This window comes from Aethina tumida, chromosome 5 (genome assembly GCF_024364675.1).
Source record: "Aethina tumida isolate Nest 87 chromosome 5, icAetTumi1.1, whole genome shotgun sequence".
NCBI classification, from domain to species: Eukaryota; Metazoa; Arthropoda; class Insecta; order Coleoptera; family Nitidulidae; genus Aethina; species Aethina tumida.
In genome coordinates, this window is record NC_065439.1 from 20,062,494 (window position 1) to 20,079,525 (window position 17,032).

Genomic DNA, 17,032 nt, shown 5'->3' on the forward strand with positions numbered 1-17,032 from the left:
TAATATTATTATGTTTACATAAATATTACTATACCATGAACAAAACAGATAAGAATTAATTTTTCTGTTGTTCCTGGGTATTTTCCACAAAACATTATTGGCAACATCCTAGTAATTAATTACATACAGTGAGAATATAAACAATTTAATTTCTTGTATTATTTGTATTTTTTTAATAACGCATATTTATCTTCAGATTTTTTAATATTTCCCAATTAAATCATTTGTCTGGTGACTTATCTTTTAACCTTTTGATAAGTTAACTAACAAGTGAGAATTTATAGAATTTACCAGTGAATACTTTTCCTTCCAACTGGTGTGTGCTCTAAAATTTTAAAATGGTACGCATATTTAATTATGTTAAAATATTTGATATTAATTTAGCACTTTAATTTTATTACAAAGGGAAATACATTAGCGTTCATTATGTTTATGTTGCAATTAAATTTTCAATACAATTGTTTATATGAAATACCATTTTTTTGCATATTTATATTCAGGACAGGTATCATAAAGGTCCATTACTAATAATAAATCATTTGTCATAAATATTAATAGAACATGCGATATTCTTTTAAAATTACTATACTTTGTCTACTTTAATCATAATAATGATATTAATAAAACTTCTTGTTAGTATTTTTTAACGATATATTTATTCTGATTTATTTCATCGCTATAATTGCACAACTTTTGCCTTACGAAATATGCGAATTTATTTGTGGTATGGATAAATTCTTAAACTCTTAGTATTTCCGAATCATTTAAAAATTAGCACACTTATTTAATTATCTCAGGACAAAGAAACTCATGAAAACGGTAAAGAATCGGCGTCTAAACTGTGGGGCGGAAGATTTACCCAATCGACAAATCCCGCTCTAGAAAAACTTAATGCATCCATCGGACTTGACAAAAGAATGTACAGCGAAGATATACAAGGGAGCCAAGCGTATGCTCAAGCTTTACTCAAAATAGATCTGCTTACTGAAAAGGAAGCCATCAGTATTTGCCAGGGGTTGGAAAAAGTAAAAATCGAGTGGGATAATGAAGAATTCTTGATTAAAGATGGTGATGAAGACATCCACACGGCTAACGAAAGAAGATTGAAGGAGCTTATTGGAGAACCCGCTACTAAACTTCATGTAGGAAGAAGCAGGAACGACCAAGTTGTAACTGACATGAAGCTGTGGTTAAAGAAGAATTTGGAATGTTTGAGCAGGAAATTAAAAGATTTGATCGTCGAAATAGTTAACAGATCTTCTCATGAAATAGACATAATTATGCCTGGTTACACACATTTGCAAAGAGCTCAACCTGTCAGGTGGAGCCACTATCTTTTAAGGTATTACAATATAATATAGCATTTTATATCAATAACAATGCATTTATAGTCACGCTTGGAGTTTGAAGAAGGACTGCGACCGACTGAAAGATATTTTAAAATTAGTTAATGTCATGCCCTTGGGTAGTGGAGCGCTAGCGGGTAATCCGTTCCATATTGACCGATTGCAACTGGCAGCTTCTTTGTACTTTGACGACATTACGCGTAACAGTATGCAGGCTGTCAGCGACAGGGATTTCATTGGTATATTTGTGTTTTGCGTAACATAAACTTATATAATACACTGATGTTTTAGCTGAGTTTTTGTTTTGGGCTTCGATGGTGGGAATTCACTTGAGCAGACTTGCGGAGGATCTCATTATTTACAGCTCAAAAGAATTCGAATTTATTACCATTGCCGACTCGTATTCAACGGGCAGCAGTTTGATGCCTCAGAAACGGAACCCGGACAGTTTGGAACTGATCCGGGGAATTGGAGGAGGTTTGTTCGGTCAGTGCTGCAGTTTTATGATGGTCCTGAAAAGTTTGCCTTCTACGTATAACAAAGACTTGCAAAGCGATAAGGAAGTAATGTTCTCTACTTATGACAAATTAAAATCAATACTGGAGGTAGCCACAGGAACAGTAAAAACTTTAAAAGTATGATCTTAATATGATGTTCAAAAAATGTTACAATAAAGCAATTTTAGGTGAATCAAGGGAAATGTAAGGCAGCCTTGAGTTTCGAAATGTTGGCTACAGACGTTGCCTATTATTTGGTTAGGAAAGGTGTGCCTTTCAGGGAGGCTCATCATATTGCTGGCAAAGTTGTTTCCGAAGCTGAAAAGAAAGAAGTCAACATATGTGACTTAACTTTGGAGGAACTGAAAGAAATCAGGTAAAATAAATATTATAATCTACAATATAATTGTTGTTAATATCTTTTGTTTAGTTCTCATTTCAGTGTGGATATAGGAAAAGTTTGGAACTATGAAAACAGCATTGAACAGTATCAAGCCATTGGAGGAACTGCCAAGCAAAGTGTTTTAAGACAGCTTGATGAATTATATGATTGGCTTAAAGAATAAAGATACATAAATAAAATTTGTTTCAATTATTTGTTTACAATTTACGCAATTCCCGTGTGATGATGCGTGAATTACACGCTTTGTAATGTTGGTTGCATATACTCATATACACGATTCGAACTTTGGGAGATAAGAAGACATAAAAATAGATATTTATGCTAATAATATTGCGAATTTTAAATGAATGATAATAACAATTGACGTAAATATAGTATTACTCTTAAGATAATGTAAATGGTGTTTCCAATAACAATGTATTAAATTTATACATTTATATAAAATATTATTATTGAAATTACTACTTAATTACTTGAAATTATTACTTATTATAGTGTAAAATAAAAAAATATGAAAACTAGTGGAAAATTATTTGTTATAGAACAAACTAACAAAATAGTTCTCGACTAAAAGATATAATTAATAAATGTACTGTGTTATATACATTAGAACACTTTAAAAAAAATGATTCAATATCAAAAAGAATTTACTTATGATTAAATAGTATTTAATAAATCTTCCCTATATAAACAAACAATTATCATCTCATGATTATCAATATTTGGAACAGTCCAAAACAAAATATCTTTAATATTCCAACAACGACAAAACAATTAAAGCATATTGAATTAAAACAGGGAAAACCAGCGAGATGCAACAAGTCTCCCGAACTGACGTTCCCCCCCGCGACAAACAAATAATCGGCTTAGCAAAAAAAAGGCCATCGCAAAGTCGCCCGTCATCCACAGTTTCACCTTGTCAAGAACGGATGACTCACGGTGACGTCATTGGCCGTTAGAATGACGTAAGCCGTTGGCATGTGCTCGATTGCGTCACCAAGGGATGGTCCTATGACCTTTTCCCCAACCGAGCATTTTCATTATCATTCGCTCTCGTTTCGCCGCTGCTATTGGGGCAGAAAATCGGCGAGCTTTTGTTGTATTCAAGGACGGTTTTTACGTAAATTCGAGTTTGTTTATCAACTTATAGGCCGTGTTGGGGTTATATAAGTAATTAAATGAATTATTCAGAGTAATATTGGCACGTTGGTTATGAACGGTTTGTTTATGTTGCAGAAAGTTGATTGAAAACGTTGATAGTTTGTCTGGAAAATATAACATTTGTTGTATTTCGATGTAATGAGCTTTTAGTTGGCATAGAAACGAATGGTAAATGTTTTGAGAAATGCACAATTAATAAACCGCAATCGGAGACGATCGGATTCCGCCGAATTACTTATCATAGGTGGTTCGTTACTTAAGGATGTTTTAATCAATTTAAAACATTATACTTAGTCAAATATCATAAATATAAACTGATTACTTAGATTAGAGATTTACTGTATCTAATATATTAAATATATGAGCAGTACTAACTGAATTGGATGCCAGTACCTATAATGTTCATTGTTTTTTCTGTTATTGTTGGGTCTACTATGAAAATGATCAGTCTAATTATATTCTTTAAAAACTTTTTTATTTTTCAGAGCACAAAATTGTACCTTTTTAACTTTATGGCCTTTCACTTTTCTGAAAAACTTGAAAGAAAATCGATAAAAGTATAATTCGAATGTCAGAAAACAATCCAATGTTATCGTCAACTGAAATTAAACCCAAACTGGAGGAAATGAGACTTATCGAAATTAGTACAAGAACATGAGACCTACAAGAAAAATCCTAGTTACCACTAAAAATGTGTCCAATTTTGACTTGCTTACTTTCAATTAATCACAGACCAAAGTGTATGTTTAATTTATAAAAAAAGTTCTGTTTATCCTACAGGGATAAAACTACACAAAAAGTTTGTTATATGGAGATGCTTCAATTCTTCTTGGACTGATTTATGTACAGGGATATATTAAACAACAATTTACTTCTATATATGAATGGGCCAAAATTATAAAAAAAGGATATAATACAAAATGTTAATGTAAAATTAAAAAACACAGATATAATTAGTAAAAATCCCTTTCAAAATTAAAGTTACTTTATTTATGTTCAGCTCAATTCTCAAAAAATATGTTCAACCTTTTGTAGAATAAGCTCAAAAATTGTGGTCAAACGGTTTGAAAAGGCCCATGATCAAAAATAAATGTAGCTGATTTATATTAAATTTATTCATGTAGATATTTAATAAATAAATATTATTTTACAAAACTATTAATTATAAAAATCTAAATTATAGAATAACAAAAAGTAAATAACAACGTGATTTTTAGATACTTTTTCAATACCAGTACAATTAAAAATAAAAAAATAAGGAATAATGAAACGCAATTTAAACAAAAAATAACAATTTACAGTTACTGGCAAAAGAAGAGTGTCAGTATTTATATTTAAAACAAAATTTCTCTAAACATTTCTAAGAATTTATTTCACTGACTACAGCACAAATACGTAATATATTTTGATGTATATTATAAATTTTGTATATTTGTGAATATAAATATTTAAGAAAAATTCGTACAAATGTGTACTACATAACCAGTTAGATATGTCACCAAAAATTAAATCACTCTTGACAATTCTACCGGGTTTAATCACCCAAACAAACAAAAATCACCGACGCCCCCGCACAGCGTAGCCCGAACGTCACGTTTCGCCAAAGATCGCTGCGACCCGACCGCGTGTTTGCACAGAACGCGTGCGATATACGTGGCGAATCCAGTCAACCAGATAGACGAGGGGCGACGAGAGGCGAGCGGAAGGCCCCGATCGCGGCGCATAGTCCGCCATTGCTGTGACGCGCATTTCCAGTCCGCACTTGGCCAGTGACGACCGCCCAGAAATTTTGACGTGTCGACTACGTATAGCCCTGTTACCCACTCCGGACGCAGCAAACTTGGTGACGAGAAATACGTAACTGGTAAGTACCCAGCTGAAGAATAATAACAATGCGGACACGGTGCTGTCATCCCCTCGAGGGTGGTGCGGCCACATTACGTTCGTGCGAGCCGTACGAAAACACGTTCGTTCCTACGTTTGTTTTAACTGCTTTACTGAAAATGGTAGCGGAATATGGCGTCACAGTGGTCGGACTGATTTAAATTTAGATTCCAGTTTTTGTGCACACATCGGAAGTCGCTTTATCGGTGACAATCGAACGTCGTTTGACATTTGTGATTGGTGCATACTCTTGTGATAGTTGTGGTTAGGATACGGTGTACGTTTTTTGACAGGCCGCTGGCGAGTTAACGCGCAATTTTCGATTATTGTTTGATCACAATGGTTTGTACATTTTGAACCACACTGCGTCACGTATCGTGTGCCAATTTATTTGTTTACACAATAAACATTTGATAACATACTTTATGGTTAAATGTTGCTATACTTTTTGGGGACTAAATAGCGTTGGTTCACTATTAATTTATTAATAGGATGTGCACGTTATCTTTTGTAGGTATTATTTTAAATTATTTATGCATTTGCAAAATGTGTAATAAAAATTTGTTAACAATGATACGGGGCAACCTTGCCTTAAACTATTAACTACTAGGTCAACTAGTTTTAATTTTTTGCAAATAGAAATTCCTATTGAACAATAATAAATTTAATAATGGTTATTATAGAATCATTGTTTTCTATTAATTATTAACCGTTTTATTTTTTCAATGTTGTTCATATATTAATGACAAAAATCTAAATGTAAAATGACTAAATTATGGTACTCTTTAGAAAGTGCATAATTCATTACTAATAATTATTTTTAGTCCTAGGCTATTATAATATACAATATGTAAACATGCATAATATTTAGAAATACTAACTTTTGATTTAAAAAGTATCTTAAATCAAATTAGGCTATTCTAATATTAATAACAATAATGAATTTATGTTTTTGTATTTACAAATGGTATTGCCTTATTAATTTATACTACAACAGTATTCGTATTAGACGAACACAAATTTAAGGGAAAAATTCGTATCATATTGCTAACAGTAATTTTGCATCTACAAGTTATAGTGGTGGCCAGACAAATAGCACACTACTGTTTATTGTTACTTTGGAAATACACGTCTCTAATTAAATGAAATCAGAATATATTATTTTCATCCATCACAATTCTAGATTTGTGTTTGGGATCGTTTTCATGTTAAAACACATTTATTAAGATCATCATTGGAAGCAAATTGTTGTTGCCTACGTCAAAAGAAATGAAGCATCCCCATAGCATAATTGCTATGTTTTACTCTGGGTAACAAACTTTTTGTGTAATTTTGTTCCTGTAGAATGTTTAACTCTTTTTTTAATGTATTAAATTTAAACTAAAAACTACTTGTCTCCACTGTTATGTGGTCCAGTGAACGTGGTCCTAACAAAATCAAAATTGGACTTTCACATTATTAGTACAAACCGGGGTTTTTCTTGAATCTTCTCACAGTCCTTATACTAATTTCAGCAAATCCCATTTCCTCAAGGTTGGATTTAATTCCAGTTAGTTTGGATTGTTTTTTGACATTCGAATCTTCTTTTCAGGTTTCGACTTCGTCTTGATAATCCTAAATTATGAGCAAGGAAAGATCAGGAAATAAGTTTCTATAATTTTGTTCATTGAAAAATAAAAGTGTAATATAATAACAGACATAACAATACCAGCAAAATAAACGTTATAGGTACTACCAATTCAAACTTATATTTTTAATATATTTTAATAAGTTGCCATAATTATGGCCGCTACTCTGTATATTAAGTAATTCCAGGTACAAACTCTTGATTCACTTCCATCAAATTGGATTATTTTAATATTAAAAGCAATAATGAATCAACTATTGTCTTATTGATTTATGCTAGTAATACCGTATTTGTATTAGTCGATCAAAAATTCATGACAACAATTATGATAAAAATATATATTATTTAAAACATTATACTTAAAACGTAAAATACGTATCATATTATTAACTTCGTTTAATATAATTCTAACTTTGATAATAACTCATTGTGTTCTTTATTTACAAGTTACTTTGCTGTGGTGATTTTTTAACTGAAATTAAATCCACTCAACAAAGCTTCGAAAATATTTGCCCGTTGAAAATATTCAGTATTTCTATTTGATTAACCCAGTTTTTAGAATGATTACGGTACCAGCTACTTACTTAAATTATATTTTTACACAAGAATCATTTTAAAATTTGTGATGTTAATTTGCCATAAAATTATTTTTGGCTAATTATCTTGGAATATATTTTTAGCATTCAAATGAGGTTAATTACAAACCCTTGAAATGTTTATCTTTGGATACTCGAGGTAATTAATTGTATCAGGTTTTTAATGAAACAAAAATAATCATGGTGCATCGTTTATTAAAAATGGATGTCATCAGCTAAAAGTGCTTGTCACCAATATTATTATTCCAATAAATTATTCTAATGTGTGTTAACCCATGGATGATAGTACCACAATAGTTTGCTATTTACAATAACCTTGCATAAAGTGTCTTGGGTCAAATAGACGTTTGTTGATTTTGTAAACACTAGAACCTGTTTAGTGACCTAAAAAAATTGTCTCTTGTAATGGTTATAATAATTTGAATAGTGCATGCTCAGTTTTCGTATTGACTTCTAAATATACCCCCGAAACTGTATACGGGTTAATGCAGGTCATTTAATTATTAAATGAATACAATGACCTGAAAATTTATTAATAAACTAATGTTATGGGTCAATTGTAGCGTTTTCCGAAGGTATTGTTGATAGTAATTTCATTGTTTTACCATTTACCAAGTCAACGGTCTAATTTATATCGTAATTAAACATAAATACACTAAAATATTAATAGTGTGAAATAAAAGTTGACGGATTATTAAATATGAGTATTATTCTCAAGTGATCATTTTATTATACATACTATATACTGCTAGACTGGCAGGCAATGTACTGTTTTTACTGCGGAGGGTAATGAACAAATTATCGCGCAGAAACACTATTTTAAAATTCATCTAAAACACTGCTGCAACTGCATTAAAAGGAAAAAAACGTGAGAGGATATATTATTGGTGTTAATTTTAGTTTTAAGTGCACAAATTATGAGGTGAACCAAGTATGAAAATTTGCTTATTTGAGTTTTTATTACGAATTCATACAAAACATTGTGTAATTAAAATAAAGTAACTACATATAAGTTATTTATATATAAGTTATTTACTAAATAACACTTTTTAATTATCTAGTGGTCATTATTATAGTACCTTTGTATAATATCCTTTTTATTTAATAATTTTGGACCTTCATATTCCTTTAATCTTTTTGAATTGCTGTGATGAATTCATTTAAATTTATAAAATTTTTATGTCGAATTTGGTTATAAACGTGATTCCTCACGTTTTCTAACCTTCACAATTTTGGTTTGGGATCGTTTTCATGTCAATATATGGAAATAAATTGTTATTAATATAACCGTATACATAAATTAGTCTAAGGGGCATTCACCAAAAGAATTGAAGCATCTATAATTGAACCTTCATCATGTTTTACTGTGGGTGTAATAAATTTTTGATATAGTTTTATTCCTGTAGGATGTTTAACATAAGAAGGACTGTTTTTTTATAAATTAAAAAATTACTATTGTTCTGTGGTCCAGTGAATCGTAGGGTTGCATTGACAAGTTAAAACTGAATTTTTCTTGTTGTCTGAGGTAAAACTAACTTCCATCCACTATCCATTTTCTCAAAGTTCTTGAACTAATTTCAGTAAGTTCAATTTCGTCCAGATTGGCTTTAACTTCAGTTAATCATATGATTATTCATTTATCGACGTTTTTCTCAAAATTTTTTAATAAGACGGGAAACGATTAACTTATTAAGCCGTAAACTCTTAACCTCATCTTGTTTTTCTAGGTAGAGGCTATTGGAAATTAAAAGTGTACACAATTTTTTAAAAAATATGATTATATTGATCAGTTTAATAGCTACAACAATAACAGAGAGAACATTATAGGCACTGACATGCAATTTCAAATTATATTTTTAATGTATTTTACTCATTACATTTTCATAATAGACAAGATAGACAGAAATTCAAATAATTGAACCGAAGCTTCAAATGTAATATATTTTGCTGTGTCAGATAATTAAAGAGAAGTATGTTGGTGTTGTTTAATGCAAACATTCGAATTAATATCGAACATTCTATTTTTAGAATTGTTCCTCTGTTGGATTTTCTCCGTTATATAAAACAGACTGTTATGCATGTTATAGACGTTCAAAATATGTATTTTATTGTAGAAACGTCCCATTTGTTTGTTACATAAATTCGTACCAAAATTATTGTACAAATTTTAATAGTCTTTTGTTTTTTTTTTAGGTGCCGGAGTACTTAGGCAATGGACGGCATGGTGGAGGAGAACGGCGCTGTTGATCCGTTGTCCACGTCGCCGGATCCGCAGGGCGGCCCCATCGTGTCCTCGGTAGGGGTCACTAATTCGCAGCAGCCCCACCTCGTGGCGGCCACTAACATTGTGCAACTCACCCTGCCCCAGACTCAGGCGCAGGTAGGGGAAGCTCTCCACGAAGCCCCCCGTATCTGTGCATGGTAGAATACACCTGTGTTTTTTTCGGCCCACCACTACTAATATCCCCCAAGCATCATCTGCATGTATCTCGTAGGGATTAGCGCAGTGTCGGGCAAAAAGGACTGAAATCGTTTGGAAGGAGAAGGTCAATATTTGTATTGCTAAAGAGAAACTCAAACGTTTAGTTCATAATTTGATTAATGGACGGAGACGAAATTATTTTTAGATGAACCGTTGAAAGTAATCAACCTTATTCTCACCGAATGACGCACATGTTAATTATTGCAAAAAATTGTTGATTTACTCTGAAGTTTACACAATTTTTTTTACTTGGCATGTGGTTATGAACTTGCTTGAATAAACTTACACCAGTTTGTTAAAAAACGTGTATTATTAAAATTAATAGGCTGCATTAATAAAAGTCTATTTTTCTCATTACTATATATAGAATTACTTTTGTAATTGCCTATTAACTGTATTGTTCGTGACAGGAAAATATTACTTTATTATTTTCCACGTAATAACAAAGAGAATATTAAAAGAAAATACATAAATAATAACTAATGCAGTCTTAAAATGGAGTTGTTTTTTGCCCGAGCTGTAAAAATGCCCATTAAAATGGTCGTTCCGAGTTAGCACATTAAAACGATATTAACAGTTCAAGATGTTATGTGGTTTCACCAATATATGATTCACCTCACCAAAAATTACAAAACCTTTTGCGTCAGTACCAATAAAAAAACGCGTTGACACGAATACTTAGAATTTTACGTGACGACGTACAATTTAATCGTCCCATTCAGCCCGTACAATGGTTACGAGAATGTTTGTTCTGCTAACATTTTATCGCGCTCGCCATCGTTACGAACTCTGAACCACCATCGGAACAACCTGTGTTGCACGTACCCGTTTTGTTCTTCGATTTTCTGGACGTGTTGCTGTTTCATTTCAGGTGCAAAGTGTGATACAACCCAACACGCAATCGGTGATACAGACGGCGACCAATCTGCAGCCCATGCTGGGAAAAGGCAATGTGATACTAGTGAGCAAACCCAATTCCGTCATACAGACGACACAGGGAAATCTGCAGACTTTGAGAGTAAGCATCGTGTGAATGTCGTGTCACATTTAGCTAGCCTTTTTTTGGATAAAATTGTAGTGTTTTTCTGATTGTAAGACACGTGGAGTTACTTAATTATTTAAATAAAAAGTCAAGGTTGAAGTTGTGTATCAACCTTAAAGTGTCCGTAGATGAAACAAGGGTCATTTTACAACATATATTACCGAAACAGTTGTAGAATGTACTTCCAAATAAAATGCGAGCAAATATTTGTTGTTTACTAATTTCTCACTTATCTTAAGAGTTAAGTACATTTAATAACATAAAAATGTAGAAAATTATACCATTTTCGTTTAAACATTTATTTAAAATCGTGCTTGTTTAAGGGAATAAAATAAGTAAATAATATTTGTTTCGTACTAAATTCTTTGTTATCTAAAATGTTAAATACACTGACTTAAGAATTATGTTGCAAATTATACATTTTCATCCAAATATTTCTTAATTTTATACTAAATATTGTGTTTATCATCCTTTAATCTTGGAAACATGATACAGCATTAACATTATTATAAAATATCAGTATTTATGTATAATTTTCATTCTTCCGTAATTATGGTAATTGCAGTTATAGAACAATTTCATGAAACGTAATAACGTAATGTTTATTCCCACTGACGTATGACCATACATCTCATTCGTTCATTCAAGTTTATCCAAACATTTTATTGTATTATTGTTAATTAGTAAGATATACTCAGTGACAGGACGGACATACAGATCAATGGTCCAATTTCATTAAAGTTTAATTGTCCTCCAAGTGAGGATAAAAAATAATTAGATTTGTGAAATTTTATTTTAGTTACTCGTGAGCAAAAAATAGTAAATATTATTACCTTCAAACGGAATGAACCGGAGCGTGTCAATCTATGGTTTACAGAGGAAGCAGGGTTTCGTCCCTAGTTCAGCTTCCTCTCATTTTGTCACCCCAAGATCATGATGTAGAGAATTTCAATTTTGGGATATGGAATTCAATGAGGTCATCCTCAGTGATTTGTTAGGCGACACATGATGGTCCGGAACGTGTCAAAAGGCGTCCTGCAGAAAGGCAACCAGTGATACTTCCAAGATATTGTGAAACTCCATTTGATGTCTAATTTATTAGCCCTTCAAAATCCAGTTTCTAGCTGGATAATGCCCCAACTCATCATTCAAGGATTACTTTACAATGGTTTCAATATTTTTGTGTAAATTTGTTGCTATGGTTACCTAATTGAACACTTGTGGGATCTAGGAACTTCACTGAACTAAAATTCAGCCCTTCCTCTATAGACTTGAACATTATGTAGAGGCTAGTTAGTGAGTATCTGGGGCGTTGTGGAGGTCCAACTTATTCTTAATTTAAAAAATATACTGATACTGATCAATTTTAATTTATATACTCTAAAATGTATATCAATAATCAATGAAATCTGACCACTAGATCTGTATGTTCAGTTGCCAATGTCACTAAGTATAGATAAGCGGGTAGCAAAAAATTAAAAACTGCTACGCCACCCAACCAGGTAATTCTAAATAAACTGTCTATCCAAAGATAAACAACACAGATGTACAAGATAACGAGGATGGCTACAATGTACGCTTCCAGGTTGTGGAGACCGCTAGTGACGACAGTTTTTCGGAGGACGAATCATCGCCGAAGAAGCGACGGGACCTGCTCACGCGTAGACCGTCCTACAGGAAGATACTCAACGATCTTGGCGGGGGTGAGATAGCTGGTATGTTTTTTTACATGCATGACCTTTGGGGAACTGTCTATTCTAATTAAACACGACGATCATTTTTTTAGGACAAGCTTCGTCCTATTTTAAGTTTTACTTTTACGTATTTTATTTCGTTCCGTTCTTTCCCACCCCGATTGTGCTTTAGTTCGATGCAATTTTTTCTTAGTCCCCCTTTATTTGGGGGACTCGAAATTGTTGTTCAAGTTTTTTTGAGGTATTTGTTATTTTTTATTTATTATTATTATTTGAAGCCTGCATGTGTTGGAGATTTAATTTGCGAGGATTTTACCAAATTTGCACGTTTTATCCTGTACACGTGGTAAAATTTACGTTTATTAAATTTTTTTTTATTGCATGTTTAATTTATTGCATTGATTATTAAACAAGACAAACGCATTACTAATCGCCAAAACAATTTGTTGTTTGTTGTTATCATTGAAGAAACTTTTTCCGATGATAATGTGTTTGTCTTGTGTAAAACCCATTGTTTTGTTTTTTTTATTAAATACGACCGTAGTAGTACCTACGATAGTTTGCATGCTGGGCTAAAGCAGGTTTACTTGATTGGAGGCAACCTCTATTTTTCTACTATCTGATCGCATCACATTGTACTATACAATTACTGTTTCGAATCTTTTGTGGTATGGGATTACTTTTGTACATAGAGACAAACAATGGGCTTAAAATTTTGCAGTTTCATTGAGTGAATTCACGTTCAGTCGCCTAGTTTTTTAAATCAACATAATAAACTCCCAATAAACAAAAAAAAATGACAAAAAATGAACTCATCGTGCAAATGTTTGGTACTAACGTAGAACAGTCAGTAGTGTCACAAAACGTAGTGTCCGTATCGATTTGTCGTGAATTCATTCCGTTATCAATTAAATTTTGAGATTTAGTTTAAGTATACGTCGCCGACGCAATTAGAAAATTTTGTAGTGGTACGGGTTCTGATCTGAGAAATATTGCTGCGTGTTCACAGAAACCAAGGTCGAGCAGACGTCGTCGGAAGGTGACAGTGAGCTGAGCTCTCACTCTATCCCATACCACACAGGTTAGTCTTCCCCCTAATTCGACCAAAAAAAAAAAAAAAAACATAAACGAGAAAATCAGAAAGAAACGACTTGTAGTCAGCACACCATCTACATTATACCATCTTTCTGTCTCTCTGAAATGTGTCATAGATTAGCCCATGCAGTAATCGTTGCACTAATGCATCTATAGAACTGTCAGGGGGCAGATTTAGGACAGGTAAATGAGGTTTATTACTTGCATCTTGCATTCTGCCCCTTTACAGCCAAGTAGCATGCCCATTCTTTTTATAACTAGAGGAGCTTTAACTCACAGCAACTGGCTTCAAGCTTCGTAAAGTCACCAAAAGTTGTTGTTTGTTGTTTTATATTTCAAAGACTTTTAAAGTGAGGTAGTAACAGTGCTGTGCAGTCGTTATAATGTGCAATTTAATAACAACTAATACGCCTGACTAATCCGCTTGAAATTAAATTGCTCGTTATAGAACGAAGGGTGTCCTGTCAATAAATGTCGGTTATGTCATTTGGTGACGATCGTTCAAGGATCGTTAATGATCGCATACAATCGTTTGTTCCAGTGTTGCCCGCCACAGCCATACAAATTTCGAGTGGTGAAGGTGGACAAAGCATACACACACTAACGATGACCAATGCGACGGCAGGCGGAGCCATAGTACAGTACGCGCAAGGACAGGAGTTCTTCGTGCCAGGTAAACCCGCTATCCGTTAACAAAACACCAAAAAAACGTAGTGAATTTTCCCGTCACTCACAAAGGTCAATTCTATTCTCCAGTCGTGGCGCAGAGCGGCAGTCTGGGCAGCTCGGCGACCGAGGACCAGGCCAGGAAGAAAGAGATGCGCCTGCTGAAGAACAGGGAGGCGGCCCGCGAGTGCCGACGAAAAAAGAAGGAGTACATAAAGTGTCTCGAGAATCGCGTCGCCGTGCTGGAGAACCAGAACAAGACGCTGATCGACGAACTGAAAACGCTCAAAGAACTGTACTGCCAACAGAAGGTCGAATGAGACTCGACACGACCACTCGCAGCGACGCACTCGGTCGCATGGGCGGCATGATCTTTATTTAAATTGTGGCATGGAAATAAACGGGTGCTTGGTCCGGGGATCAGGTTATGACGTACGCTAGGATGTGTTTGGGTGTGGTTGCTGTCGTTCGGTCTACGCCGTGCAGTTACCGTGCAGGCTTAGGGAGGGTTTCGGTGGCCGAAACGTGCATTTACACACCGTTCGTGCAATCTGACTGGGTTGTTTTGTTTTTGTTAGATGGCGGAGTTGCTGCGGGTTGGTAGTTCAGTTTGTCACTCCTTATTTTTGTTGGTACACATTTACGTTAAACTGATTAGTTCGTTCATACGTTCACCATTTTGTTCCTAGTTATCATGTATAAATTGTAAGTTTTGCGAGACGAATTAGATGCTATCAAAGGCTCAACCGGGAATTAAAGAAAGAGAATCTCTTAGCTTGTGAACTGAACTAGCAATGCGGTGCATCGGTTTTCTTATTGGGACTAAGGGTGGTTCGTCACTTACGGTTTTTGGGATCTGCATTGATGGTTTATAATTTTCTATTAGTCATACTCTGTTTAACATTTTACCTCCACCTACTGCGTTATTGTGCTTATAATACCATCCAATTAGTAATTAGAAGCAGTGATGGTTTTTTTTTTCTTTTGTAGAGTGTCTAATTTATTTTTATAAAATCTTATGGGGCACAATTCAAGAAGCCTTTTTATAAACTACTAACATACATATTTGAATTGATGCCTTTTATGTAAAGAGCCTTGTAAATATCCATTTAAAATTTTTAACCAAAGAATTAAATTCCATTTTTTTTTTAATTTTCGTGACTGTTAGTTTTGTTTCATCTTCACAAAGAACACGGACAAGAATATTTTGATCTGAAAAATCCGCTGAAATATTTTTCTAACTTACTCCTTGGGAATATAAGAAATTTTAAGAAATATGTTAAGCGACAATAATCATGTTCTAGTGAAATTGTACTTAAAAGTCAGTTGCTAGGGTGTTTCTTTTTTAATTGGGCTCAGTTTTCACCTGCAGTGTTGCATTTGTATTTATTATTATTTATTTTTCATAAACTATTGAATTATATGACGTACTACGTTCATGCGTTTTTATTGCAACGACTTTTCGGCAATACTTCAGGTGAAAATTTTTACCGATTTCCATTTTATACTTAGGTTCTCGATTATGATGTTGTATAGTACTATTTACATACTGGACAGAGAAGGCTTGTGAAAAGTATAAAGTTATATTTATAAGAAGCCGATGTATATATTATATATTGTACAAAAAATGAATAGGTATTTATTTTATAAATGTCCAGACCTGACAGACAGTGCCTTCATAGGTTTAGTTTTTGTTTTTCCTTAAATTTTTTAAGACCATGCTTTACATAAACATTTTATCATGTGTTGTAAAGCTTTATTATCAAATTGAAGTCCCTCATAATATTGTGAGAGGACAAACAGTGGATTAATCATTTATGTAAAACATGTAATTGGAAATATGAGACTTCATAACATTATATTGTTGTTAGTTGTGCCATAATTCTTTCCAAAAACGTTGGTGCTTTAGATACTGCTTTGGCAAAAACTTCTTTGAGCTTATTTCCGAAACATAATATAGTGTTATGAATTACGTTGAAACTAAACGCTAGAGAATTTGTTGGTCTAATAGGTTAAAGTTGTATATATTTGTATTAAATGTATATGTATTTTTACATATCAAAAAAAGATTATATATTTATCGAAAACTAACTACTTTTGCACACCACATTTTTATTCAACAAATGAATTTCGTTGTTATTTGTTATCTTATTTAACATGTTCGTTGAGGATGTGTGTTGTTTTATCTATACTTCACGTTCTGTTGCCTCTTTGGTAGTGTTTTTTGTAGTTAGATGAATTGTAAATAAGATTATGGATTTTGATGATGCAAATGTAAATAAATGATAGCAAGAAAATTAACTTTTTTATAGTCAGCTGCACCGTTATTTACATTTGTCTCAGCTAATATTTTAAGTATTAGTTGATTTATTATTGTATAAAAAAGTCAATATTATTAAATTTGAGTTTTATTTCATTTACCATCCTAAGAACTAAATAATAAATTACGTAATTATTTTTAATTGAAAACTGCCAGCAATTTTTAATTAAAACATTAAATAAACATTTTGCGTTCTGTTTAATATGATCCTCCCACGAA

At 32.9% G+C, this 17,032-nt stretch overlaps 2 protein-coding genes across 20 annotated transcripts; both read left to right on the forward strand.

Moving 5' to 3' along the window:
- Nucleotides 1-294: 294 nt before the first annotated feature.
- LOC109595478 (argininosuccinate lyase) lies at nt 295-2,435 on the forward strand. The gene is made up of 6 exons (XM_020010830.2): nt 295-341; nt 798-1,342; nt 1,392-1,585; nt 1,638-1,981; nt 2,032-2,219; nt 2,274-2,435. The coding sequence occupies exons 1-6, from the start codon at nt 339-341 to the stop codon at nt 2,407-2,409; spliced, it is 1,410 nt and encodes a 469-aa protein (XP_019866389.2). The 5' UTR covers nt 295-338; the 3' UTR covers nt 2,410-2,435.
- Nucleotides 2,436-4,795: 2,360 nt separating this feature from the next.
- LOC109595494 (cyclic AMP-responsive element-binding protein 1) lies at nt 4,796-16,893 on the forward strand. 19 transcript variants are annotated; one of them, XM_020010843.2, is made up of 7 exons: nt 4,796-5,271; nt 9,708-9,894; nt 10,868-11,014; nt 12,570-12,753; nt 13,742-13,813; nt 14,369-14,500; nt 14,566-16,893. In XM_020010843.2, exons 2-7 carry the CDS (start codon nt 9,727-9,729, stop codon nt 14,811-14,813), a joined length of 951 nt encoding a protein of 316 aa, XP_019866402.1. In that variant the 5' UTR covers nt 4,796-5,271; nt 9,708-9,726; the 3' UTR covers nt 14,814-16,893. The 19 variants fall into 19 exon arrangements, with proteins under 19 accessions (XP_019866402.1, XP_019866404.1, XP_019866409.1 ...); XM_020010845.2 differs by having other exon boundaries at nt 12,570-12,741; XM_020010847.2 differs by having other exon boundaries at nt 4,800-5,271; nt 12,624-12,753.
- The last annotated feature ends 139 nt before the right edge of the window (nt 16,894-17,032 follow it).

Bases quoted from the DNA above. Each gene is read 5' to 3' on its own strand.
- LOC109595478 (XM_020010830.2), top strand. The intron at 1,343-1,391 runs GTATTACAATAT...ATGCATTTATAG, and splicing joins TGGAGCCACTATCTTTTAAG to TCACGCTTGGAGTTTGAAGA. The intron at 1,982-2,031 runs GTATGATCTTAA...AAGCAATTTTAG, and splicing joins GAACAGTAAAAACTTTAAAA to GTGAATCAAGGGAAATGTAA.
- LOC109595494 (XM_020010843.2), top strand. From the start codon at position 9,727: ATGGACGGCATGGTGGAGGAGAACGGCGCTGTTGATCCGTTGTCCACG. The intron at 9,895-10,867 runs GTAGGGGAAGCT...GTTTCATTTCAG, and splicing joins TGCCCCAGACTCAGGCGCAG to GTGCAAAGTGTGATACAACC. The intron at 12,754-13,741 runs GTATGTTTTTTT...GCGTGTTCACAG, and splicing joins TGGCGGGGGTGAGATAGCTG to AAACCAAGGTCGAGCAGACG.